General features: G+C 40.9%; 1 protein-coding gene across 1 annotated transcript; it reads left to right on the forward strand.

Annotated features, from left to right (window-relative positions):
- The first annotated feature begins 3,397 nt into the window (after nucleotides 1–3,397).
- Nucleotides 3,398–4,381, forward strand: LOC143628158 (uncharacterized). The gene has a single exon (XM_077097814.1). It carries the CDS (start codon nucleotides 3,398–3,400, stop codon nucleotides 4,379–4,381), a length of 984 nt encoding a protein of 327 aa, XP_076953929.1.
- Nucleotides 4,382–12,574: the final 8,193 nt, after the last annotated feature.

Consider the following 12,574-nt stretch of genomic DNA (forward strand, 5'->3'; position numbering starts at 1 on the left):
TCAAATATTTATAGCTGTAATCCACTTCATGAGGCTATAAATATTTCAAATATTTTAATCTCCTTCCCAATAATGACGGTTACTTATCATGATTTGACATGGAGCGATAATCAAGGCGTGATCATTGCTCTTTGGGATTTATTAACTTCTTTGTTTCATCCTCATCCTTTCACTTCATCGGTTTCTTCGATATTCTTTAGGTAATACTTCATATTTTCCCTTGTTTTACTTCGTTTTTTCCTTCGATAATTTATGGGGAATAAGATGACTAGACCTCGTATTTCTCTTTCTTATGTAATGTCGAACGAGCTCATAGATCAGCACATTCTTGAGCTTTCTGGCCAAGATAAGTGTTCCTTTACTGATTCTAACATCGGTGCTTTGAAATCTTCCCTGGCTTTTAACAAAAACACGGTTTTTCGACCCTTTGATCCAAAATCCAAGTCTGATTTAGTGTCGAGTAAATGGGTTTGCTTTTCTTATCACCCCTTTAAAATTGATTTTACTTATCCTTTCCCTAGTTTAACCATCGAGTTCTTTAGGATTACTGGCATGAGCTAAAACTTATGCCTATCGCATGGAGAGTTTTGATCCAAAACCATGATTTTGACTTCGGTGTTTTTGAACTTGCTTATTCATATGATCTTCGTCCCCATGGTTCTCATCGTTACCTTTTTAAAGCCAAATATGGCCAAGAACCCCTCATCCTAAAAAGTACTTAGAATGATTCAAATTGGAAGGGCAAATTTTTCTTTGTAAGCAGGGATTCGATAATCAATGGAGATGATCTTCCGATTCTTTGGGTTACTAAGGGTAGGATCCTTAGACTGAGCATCCTTGTCTTCATCCTTTATTGATGCTAATCTTGATTATTATGCAGGCATAAACTTTTCTGAACATGCTCCTCCTAGAGAGGATACCGTTTATAAGGTGAGTCTTGTATTTGATCTTGACTCTGCTGAACGAAGTTTTGTCATGGAGGCTCCAAGTGTTGAGGTAAGCTCTGAATCTTAACAGTCTCAATCTGTTATGTCTCAAAGTAAGGATCTTGCATAATTTAATTAGTTTATATATATGTAATTTAATTAGGATACTAACCTGATGTGATCCTTCCAGTAGTATCCAAGAAGCCCAACAATGACTTCAATATGGATGACATTTTTTGGGACTAGAGGTTGTTAACACGACCAATGGGTTGTTTCTTTGCAAGCAAAATATGCACGTCAGATTCTCAATCATTCCGGCATCCTTGATATCAAGCCCGTTCTAACACCCCTTGCCACTACTAATTCTTTCACGACCTCTGGTGCTCCTTACTCCGACCCTACTTTTTATCGTTCAATTGTTGGTGCTTTACAATACTTAACTATTACCCGACCCGATCTTGCATATGCGGTTAATCAAGCTTGTCCATTTTTTCATGCTCCAACGAAGTATCACTTTCAACTCGTTAAAAGCATACTACGTTATGTGAAGGGGACAATCTCGCATGGTCTTGTCTTTCTACGACCTAAGCATACCCCTTGTTAGGCATCAAATTTTCGGTATCCTAAATAGACGATGTATTTAGGATAACTTCAGGATGCAGTGCCTCCAAAGCAACAGGTATCCTTAATATATTGTTATACTAATGGTTCTACCTCTTTTATTTGATGTTTACCAAGTCATACAACGTTCACATGTTCTCTTGAAGACTCGGACCACTAATCAACTACTTCAAAAAATGTGCTTGATGGAAGACAACGGCTAATTTTGAAATAGTCTAGCTTTTCCTGTTTTTTAGGACTTTTTGTTAGCTGATTTTAGTATAAATACAGAACTTATCTCTGGATCAAAACACACAACTCTCACACTTGCTCTAGAAATACTCTGTAACACGATCCAAAGAGAAAAGCTCCAACACTTGTAACCATTTTTGATTATTAATAAACTGGTGGTGATAGTTTTAACGGCCCGGGGTTTTTTTCTTGTTATCCTCAGGATAACGGGTTTTTTTCCTCAAAACAAATCCTTGTGTCATTGCATTTCTACGTTCATTTCAACCAAGCACCATACCTCACTTACTAATTTGGTTACGAAATTGCACTTGTTGATTTTCACCCAAAACAATTTGGTGCCCACCGTGGGGAAATAGGTGCTTCAGTCTTTCAAAACCATTTACTTAGTCCTCAATCACTTTAATCCCTTCATCATGTCTTCACAGTGAAAAACCGGTTCCATTTTTGCTTCAGTTGTCAGCACTGCTTCAAATATCAACCCTGGTCCTCCACCAATTCTGAAGAAAAGCACCCAGCCCAGAGGAGAACTTCCAACATACTTGGTAATCTCTACATGGGTAGATCCAGTTATTTCTAATAGTGATATTCTTTATTTGATGAAACAGGTAAAAACTCACATGGAGCAACAAGAAAAGACCAACCTAAAGTTATTCAAAGAGATTGATGGGATCAAAAAGAAGCCATGGCAGGAGGCTACTCCGATCGTGCCTAGAGCCCTTGATTTCGATTCTCCAGGATCTTCTATCCTACAGAATCACGGATCCTTGGGGAAGCATCCAGCGAGGGTTCCATCCAACAACAGTCAGGATACGGGGGCAATTATCCTTCGGTATCCTCGGAACCATCCCAATCTATGAGGCTAGATTACATCAACATGCTGCCTCGCTCAACCAAGTCAGCCGGCTTACTCTCGTCGGGACCTCCATAGTATCCTCGGAAGTACATGTGGGGGATGACATCCCTATGCAAGTGCCACCTTATCCTGAGGCTACTTTCACTGGAGCTACAAGACGTCAAACTCAGGATACCAGATGCCTAGCCACGATCTTGGTAACAATTTACTTAGTGCAAATTTATACACTAACCAAGGATCTGTGCAGGATACGGGGATGTCCCCTGAAATAACAAGAGAATTGCAAAAGATGAAGGATATGATCTCCAGTATCCCTAGGATAATACGCCCAATAGTGGAGGTTCCCTCAGGGAGTCACAAGTTATCCAGATTCACCTGGCCCATATGCGACGTGGATATTCCTAAAAGATTCCAAATTCCTAGCATGAAGTTGTTGACGGAATCACGGATCCTGAGGAACACGTAGCCCAATATAGGGAAAGGATGGAAATCAATCCCATTCCCGTCAACATCAAAGAAAATTTCTTATGCAAAGGATTTGGTTCAACACTAACAGGACCGGCTCTCAAGTGGTTATTGAGTATTCCTTCCAATACTATTACCTCATTTGCTCATTTTATTATCTTATTTAATAATCAGTTTCTTGTAGTAGATCCTTTGAGAAAATGACAGGTGATTTATCAGGATAGTTCAAAATAATAATGAATCCTTAAGGGATTACATCACTAGATTTAGCAGGGAAGCTTTGGACATCGCCAACCTTGATATGGCAGCTGCTGTTGAAGCTCTCAAGATGGGATTGAAGAAGGATTCTCCGTTGTATGACGATCTTGTCATGACACCATGCAGGAATCTTGATGAAGTCAGAAATAGGGCTTTGAGATACATACGGCTGGAGGATGACAAGAAGGCTCATGGAAATTTGATTATTCCAAAATACGAGTCCACAAACAGAAAATCAGATTTTCCACAAAAATTCTCCAGACCTAAGCCTTATTCCAAACAAGATAGTCCCAGAATAAATGCTGTGGAAGAATACGAGGATGATGTAGAGTATCCTAAATTTTTTGATAACATTGATATAAGTGGTGTGATATGTTCCATGCATGATTTAGGTGACAAGGCTAGATGGCCTAAGAAAAATGAAAATTCCGGATCCAGCAAAGACAAGCCCAAATGGTGTGCTTACCACAAAGACTTTGGCCATCACACTGATGATTGTATCGCACTTCGGAAGGAAATAGGATGCCTACTCAGCAAAGGATACCTGAAAGAGCTGTTTGGAAAGAACAAGAACAAGAATCAGGATCCTGCCAAGATACCTGAAAGGGCGGCTTCTCCACCACTTGGAGCAAAGGTCATTGCCTTTATCTCTGGAGGATCAGACATCTGTGGAACTTCATACTCAGCGGCCAAGAAGCGTGCCAGAGAAACAAATATGGATAACGGATCGAGACCGCTCCGTACCTCCACGTTGACTACCCAAAGGACTACATCCTTCGAAGAAGAGGATCGATGCGATCTTGAGAATCCCCACCATGATGATTTTGTTATTACTTTAAGTATAGCTAAATGTTTTGTGTGCGGGATACTTATCGATGGCAAGAGTTCCGTGAACAACATCCAACTAGATGCTTTGAAGAAAATGGATATCTCAGAATCTGAGATTATCCCGAGATCCTCACTCCTTGTAGGATTGAGTGGAGAGACCAAGAATACATTGGGAGATATCAAACTTCTAGTAACATAGAGGGAGTAAGCTCTTTACAAAAATTTTGTGTTATTGACTCATTATCTTGTTGTAATGTGATCTTAGGCAGGCCTTGGATCCATGACATGAAGCCGGTACCCTCAACATACCACCAATTGTGAAACTTCCAAGTCCTTAGGGAGTTATCAAGATAGAGAGTGACCAACAAGACGCCAAAGATTGTTATGCATCATCAATGAAATCGGCCGCAAAACCTACTCCAGCATAGCAATTACAGAAACAACCACGGGAGGTCCTGCAAGCTAGAGAACAAGATGTGAAGGAAGTATCCTTGGATCCTCATGATACCGAGATCAAAGTCTTATTAGGATCAGATATGCCTGAGGATATCGAGCAAGGATTGATATCCTTCTTAAAGAAAAGAGCTTCCACCTTCCCCTGGAAACATAAGGATATGACAGGTATCTCTAAATATATATTACTCATAAACTTGGTATAGATAACTCTTTCAGGCCAGTGCATCAAAAACTGTTTTGGTCAAAAATTGACAAGTGCGATTTTACAAATAAATTAGTAAAATGGGACTAGGTGCTTGTAAATATTGCTTGAACACAGAGATTTGTTGCGAGGAAAAACCCAGTTATCCTTAGGATAACAAGAAAAAAACCCCAGGTGGTGAAAACTATCACCACCGATTTATTAATAATAAAGTGTTTACAAGTGGTGGAGCTTAATCGGATCGTGATTACAATGAACGAGTACTCTAAGTCTCGAGTGCTAAAAAGTATGTGTATTGTGATCCGAGTCAGGCTCTATTTATACAAAAAATAAAGCTAACAATATGCGCTATATTTTAGGAAACTTTGGAATGAGTCCAATTAGCCGTTAATCCTTCTAATCAGCATGTTTCCTTAGCGGCCACGTTCTAATAACAAGTGCGAGTCTTCGGGAGATCTAGCAACGGTCTTTGACCTGGTAAACAAGGAAAGTAGCAGACAATGTGTTAGTTATATAACATAATTAGGATACCTATTACCTTGGAGGATACCACATCCTAGATTTGTTCTGAATATAATGTTTGCTGAGGATACTGAAAATCCGAGCCCTAACAATTGTCCCTAAATTTAACAGTTGTAAGTATGGGTTACAGCTATAAATTTTTTAAATTTGAATTTTAAATATCTGCATGTGTGGACGATCTTTGTTACACGTGTCCATCATCCGTGACTGTAAGGCCCCGAACCCGGTAGCCCTACTTTAGCGTCGGATTTACTCATAAACACAGTTCTTCAAATCAGAGTTTATTAAAACTTTTCGCGGAATATAAAACGTCAATCATTTGTTACAAAACATTAAATCTTTTCTTTGATACCATAACACAAAACTTTATATTTTAAACATCTTCACTTCTTTCTTCAGATGCCAGTCGTTCAATCCATGCCGTGTGTCATCCTCATGCTAACTCTATAATCCGCTCACCTGCGTGCATACTAAAAGTCATCTACGCTGAGTGAGTTCTAGTTAATCAAGCAACTTAACATACAACCACTTCATACAATATATATATACGTATCCGAAGACACATAGTCCACTGTCTAACATGCCACTGTTTAACCACTTAATTACCCCTATAGCTTAGCCTCTTAATTACCCCTACAGCTTAGCCACTTATGCCACTTTATGCCACTTGTGCCACTTTATGCCACTTATGCCACTTGTGCCACTTTATGCCACTTATGCCACTTGTGCCACTTTATGCCACTTATGCCACTTATGCCACTTGTGCCACTTGTGCCACTTGTGCCACTTGTGCCACTTTAATAACGAAGACACGCATAGACTCACTCTACCACGTGCTCACGTTATGCCCCTAACTCTATTACTAGACCCCTATCCACTTCTATCACACTATACTTCTACTTGTCTATAACCCACTTCCTATCAGCACATTATTTACATACTAAGCAAGTAACATCAACAATCATACACACATAATAACGATGGCACGTACAGGCTTTCCCTATCACGCGCTCACGTTATGCCACTAACACCCTTACTAGACTCTTGCCACTTCTAACACACTCTACCTCTACTTGCCTATATCACACTTCATATCAGTTCAGTATTTACGTAATAATCAAGTCACATCATAACATTCATACACACTATCAACCACTTGGAATTTACTATCCTTGGCGATACGTGCAATATCCGAAGATCGTTCACGTACCGACAAGCATTATACAATATATACCTCATATGACATCTATAGCATACACTTACCACTTAAGGTAAGTGTATTCACACTTCACATCGAGTATGCACACAGCCCCGAAAACATAACAAGGAAATGGGGCTAGAAACTCACCTGGATCCTGTTACGCTCGCCGTTGATCGTAATTCCTTTCTTTAACTGGGCTCGGCTAACTGTATAATATTTACACATATCAATTACTACTACTACTATTACTACTACTCATTTTCGATAACCGCCTTAACACATTTTCCATTAGGTTTTTAATTTATTTCATAAACGAACTTCACTTCAGGCGAATCTTGGAAACAACTTGGTTCTGGCTTGATTCGATCGAATAGGAACACGTTCGATCGAATAGGAACACGTTCGATCGAATAGGAACACGTTCGATCGAATAGACACACGTTCGATCAAATACAACACTCATTCTATCGAATACAAAACTCATTCGATCGAATGAGTTGGAGACCATTCGGTTGCTTCCCTATCCGGTCGACTGGACTTGTTCGATCTACACATTCGATCGAATGGACTGATTCGATCGACTGGTTCGATCGAATGAGTCTGATTCGACTCCTTCAAGCTGGGCGACGGAGAAAACTACGGGTTTTCCAGATTTTCCAGATTTTTGACCCAAAATCGAAGTTTTTGACATGGAAATGCTCGGGATTGAAAGGGCTATCGATTCCTAGTACTTTTAAACACAAAAGCTTGCATTTTGACACCAAAACAAGGCGGTTTTTGACCCGAAAACTCAAGTTACGTTTTTGCTCGATTTGAGGCCGAAATGGTTATGAAAACGGATGATTTTCGAGAGGGACTTACCAAAAACGACTAGGAACAAGATTGTGAACTCGGATTTGTGATTTGAGAACTTTCTCTCTCTAGTTTCTCTCTCTAGAATTGAGAGTGTTTGGGTGTGGGTGTGAAAGGGAGTTGGTGAAAAATGGTGGAAGAGTCTTGGTTCTCGATTATATACTACGGGAATTAATCCAAGTCCAAGACCCATACCAACTCCTATTCTTTTATTTATTTCCTGATAACCCGAGTAAACTTTCCATCTAATAATAAGTAATATAATTAATATTACCTTTGAAATTTCGGGATGTTACAAGTCTTCCCTCCTTAAAGAGGTTTCGTCCCCGAAACCTAACTTATTCCCTATAAAAGAAAAACTTCTTAGTTTTACACGCTTTACTGAATCGCTTGCTTTCTGAGTTATCCTCCTTACTCCTGACTCGTAGTCATCGAATGGTGGTCATGTGTTTTAGCTATTTAAGGTAGCTCGTCCATGAAGCCCTCGATGTACCAAGTCTCGTATCGCCTTCCCGAGGAACCTTGTTTTGCATCATAACGCTAACTCCTAAGGCGACGCTTAACCATCACACAACTATTTATCATAACCAACATGCATTCAGATAAATTCATAGATCGTTCATACAAAAGCACAAGAAGTCACAAGTACTTCATAACATAAAAGGAAATCATTCAAGCTTGCTAAACAAACACAGGTTCAACTGTAATATAAAACACTCTTTAACTACTAAACATAAAACAACTGTGACATGCCACTTATTCTCCTGCAACCTTCTCAGCAGCTAATAGACCATCCTTGTAACGCCCTGAAATTCGATTGGTAAACTAGGATCGTGAAATCATCGGAAACTATAGACTTTGGGATTCGGGACGATAAGTTCGGAACCCATATCATTGGAAAAATCTGCTTTTATCATTTAAAATGTTTATTTTATAAAACGACATTTACGCCTGAAAAATATTAATTTTTATGCTTTCGAAAAATTAAATGTTCTTATTTAAAAAGATTTCAAATAATTATTCGGAAAATGGTTTTATAAAAGTTTTGCTGAAAAAGTTTTAGTTTGTTTAAAAAACTTATGAACTCGACTAGTCTTGACCCGTCGGTAGCCTAAACCCGAACCCGAGTCACCCGAGTATTTAAGCGGAAAATCAAGTATTCTTACACCATCTCTTTCATTTCCACCAACACTTCCCACCCAAACACTCTCATTCTAGAGAGAGAAACTAGAGAGAGAAAGTCTTCAAACTTCAAATCCGAGTCCACAAATCTGTTTGTTGTTATTCTTGGTAAGATCTTCTTGAAAATCATCCATTTTTATAACCATTTTCGGCCTCAAATCGAGCAAAAACACCCATTTTCGTTTCTAGAGTTTTCGGGTCAAAAACCGTCTTGTTTTGGTGTCAAAATGCAGGCTTTTGTGTTTAAAATCACTAGGAATCGATAGCCCTTTCAATCCCGAGCATTTCCATGTCAAAAACTTCGATTTTGGGTCAAAAATCTGGAAAATCTGAAAAACCCGTAGGTTTCTCCGTCGCCCAGCTTGAAGGAGTCGAATCAGACTCATTCGATCGAACCAGTCGATCGAATCAGTCCAGTCGATCGAATAGGAAAGCAACCGAATGGTCTCCAACTCATTCGACCGAATGAGTTTCGTATTCGATCGAACGAGTGTCTATTCGATCGAACAAGTTCCATGTTCGACCGAACGAGTTTTTCCAACTGGTTCGACCAAATGTGTTTCTAGTTCGATCGAGTGTGCCTCAGATTCGACCGAATGTGTGTCTATTCGATCGAACGTGTTCCTATTCGATCGAATCAAGCCAGAACCAAGCTGTTTTCGTCTTTAAAACCCAGTTTTTTCTCGAGGCCGCGTAAGCTCGTTTTCTTAGACTTATAGCACGTTGTTAACCTTATATATATGTTCAACTCTAGGCTAAGGAGATCTATTGTAGCACCATCCTAACCCGAGATCAAGGTGAGTTCATAGCCCCTATTTAAGCTTTTCAAAACTATGGGGTGGAAACATGGTAACTTTACACGTTTGGATAAAATCATTTATGCAAACACTCTTTAAACTATAAACTTTTGGATTTCTACACACGTGCGGAAATCCACAAGCTTTTTAAGAATCTATAAACTTTGGAAATCTATGAACATGGGGAAAACCCATCAACTTACGGAGATCTAAGAACATTGGAAATCAATGAGTATGGGAAATTCTATGAACATTGACATCATGGGAATGGGAATCATATTCATATCATCATAGTCATTGTGTCAGCATGGAAATCTAGAGATCAAAGCATCATGAGTTGAATTGGACGCGAGAGTCTATTCTACTCTCGGTAGAACTCGCGACCATGAGTGGCATTCTATTCTCGGTGGCACTCGTAACTCTTGGGATTTCATACTAGTCTCGGTGAAATCCATAACTCTTGAGGACCTATACTAGTCTCGGTAGGGACCAAGGGAACCCAGGATTCTTTGGGGAGTCTATCCTACTCTCGGTAGAACCTAGCTGAGTCCTGGATGACAAGAACGAGGTAGTCTTGGTTTAAGTCTTGCGTGGGATCAATCAAGTCTTGTGTGATCATTGAGTTTCATCATCATTCATCATCATCATCATTTATTCACCATCATCTTGGATACTAGTAAACAGTGGGATCTTGGTGTTGGTTTATCTAGTAAACTTAGCATGCTCAAATCTATATGTCCTTATTTATGCTTAACTGCTATGTGCTACATGTACCGTTGGGAGACCACAAATCTTTGAGTAATCTTATCACAAACGACTCTAATGGGAGAATAATAAGCCCGCTGAGAGTCCAGGAGAACATTTCATGTTTTATTTACTACAAAAACCTCTTTGGGAAAACCAAGAGACCTTTTCTTACAAACCATCTTAAAACCGGGTATTATATCCAAACATAGTAGTATAAGTTGTAGGAGTGGTGGGTTAGCCGCAGGTACACCCTATATATAAACCCCTACAACCTATACTAGTATGTTTGTGTATAAACTCTTTTTCTTTAAACCTATGAATTCACTCATCTACTTTATGTAGTTGACAGTTTGTTACATGTTTTCAGGAAATAATGCAGCAAGAAATCCCTAGCAAGTTTAGAGGCCTTAGAGAGATGAAGGCTAGTCTAGGAGTTGTTTGGAAACTGATATTTTGTATTAAAACAATTTGTTTCATGTTACCTGGATGGTGTAATATTTGACATTTTGGTTATGTTTTTGCATTTAGACTTTTATACTATTGCGCTCAACAATCACGACTTAGTCGCCGCGCCTCGATTTTTCCGCCATCACGATCGGGGTGTGACAGATTGGTATCAGAGCCAGTGGTTATAGGGAATTAGGAAACCGACCTAGACTATAACCTAGGATCCTTGACTCTAGATAGCTCATGCATCACAATCACATGTCTACACTTATATACGTGCTGCATGCTTATGTGTTGTATATTAACTGTTAATCTCTTGAGCCATGTCATTCTGTGTTCTTGGTATAATCTATGTCCTCTATTCTTAATCTTTGGCGTGTCATCGATTCTATCTAACGCTCGTTTTTCTTTTTTTTTCTTTTCGTTTTGTCAAGAATGCCTCCCAGACGTGCACCCGCCCCCTTGGACTCCGCTGATCTAGCTAACCTTATAGCCCAGCAGATCGCGGCTGTGTTACCAGGCATGGTAACAGCCATCAGCCAGGGGCTGAGGCAAGAAGGAACCTCTGGAGCCAACCAAATTCCAGCTCAGAACGCAAATGAACCAGCAAATAAGCCATACAAGGACTTCATGGCTACCAAACCCACCAGCTTCAGTGGTTCAGAAGGCGCCGTTGGTCTCCTCCAGTGGATCGAAAAGATGGAGGCTGCCTTTGTTATTAGCTCGTGCCCTGAGACACTGAAAGTCACGCACGCGGCAAGCATGTTGTCTAAACGCGCGCTGACCTGGTGGAACAACGAGATAAGAACCCGCGGGCGTGAGGCTGCCTTGGCCATGACCTGGTCGGAATTTGTAGCTTTGGTTACCCGCGAGTTCGTACCTCGCAGTGAGGTGCAGAAACTTGAAGCTGAGTTTTGGGTGCACAAAATGAAGGGCGCTGATCACCAAGGGTACACGGAGCGTTTTCACGAGCTCTCCCTTCTCGTACCACACTTGGTCACCCCTCCCTCCCGGGCTATTGAGCTTTACATCAATGGCCTACCTGACACTGTCCGTGGAATCGTTATCGGGGCTGACCCATCAACCCTACAAGCGGCCATTGAACTAGCTGCCCGACTGACCCAGGACCAGGTTAAGACTGGGGTCCTAGCCAAAGGTACGGGCAAGGCCGCTGAGGGCTCATCCAAAAAGATCAACCGCATCAAAAAGCGTAAGGCTAGCAGTTACGCGATGGTTACTCCCGCAACCCCAATCAACTCTGTCGCTCCTGCTCCCACCCCTTCTGGAAGGCCAAAGAGGGAGTACACTGGGGTTCACCCCAAGTGCGGCACTTGCCAATTTCATCACCCTGCCGGAACCCCGTGCTGGAAATGCACGAACTGTGGACGTTTGGGGCACCTAGCGGAACGCTGCAGATTTCAAGGTAATCAACTGGCAATACAGAGCAGCAGTTCCCAACCCAGCAACACTCGAAGCTGTTTCGAGTGTGGAGCCACGGACCATTTCAGGAGCAGGTGTCCTCGTCTTGCAAATCTTCCTCCGGCCCGAGGCCGAGCCTTTACTATTGGCGCTGCTGAAGCTCGCCAAAATCCTGACGTCATTACTGGTACGTTCATCCTTAACAATCTCTGGGTTTCTATTCTTTTTGACACGGGTGCAGATAGGAGTTTTATTTCTAGCGAGTTGGTCCCATTGCTTAATCTAGGAACCTCTGTCTTAGACCCCGCTTTCTCTGTCGAAATGGCAAACGGAGAGTCTACCCAAGTGAACAAAATCGTTCGCAATTGCACGCTTACGTTTGATCAGACGTCTCTTAACATTGACCTCATCCCTATGCAATTAGGAAGTTTCGATGTAATTGTTGGGATGGATTGGTTGTCCATCAACCACGCGGAAGTGGTGTGTGCTGAGAAGCTCATTCGCGTTCCTTGTTCTTCTGGCGAGTCCATAATTATTCAAGGAGAAAGATCAGGCAGATGTCTGAAA

Source organism: Bidens hawaiensis, unplaced genomic scaffold (assembly GCF_021521415.1).
Source record: "Bidens hawaiensis isolate Kalapana, Puna unplaced genomic scaffold, B.hawaiensis_p1.1 tig00004838_1, whole genome shotgun sequence".
In the NCBI taxonomy this organism is placed as follows: domain Eukaryota; kingdom Viridiplantae; phylum Streptophyta; class Magnoliopsida; order Asterales; family Asteraceae; genus Bidens; species Bidens hawaiensis.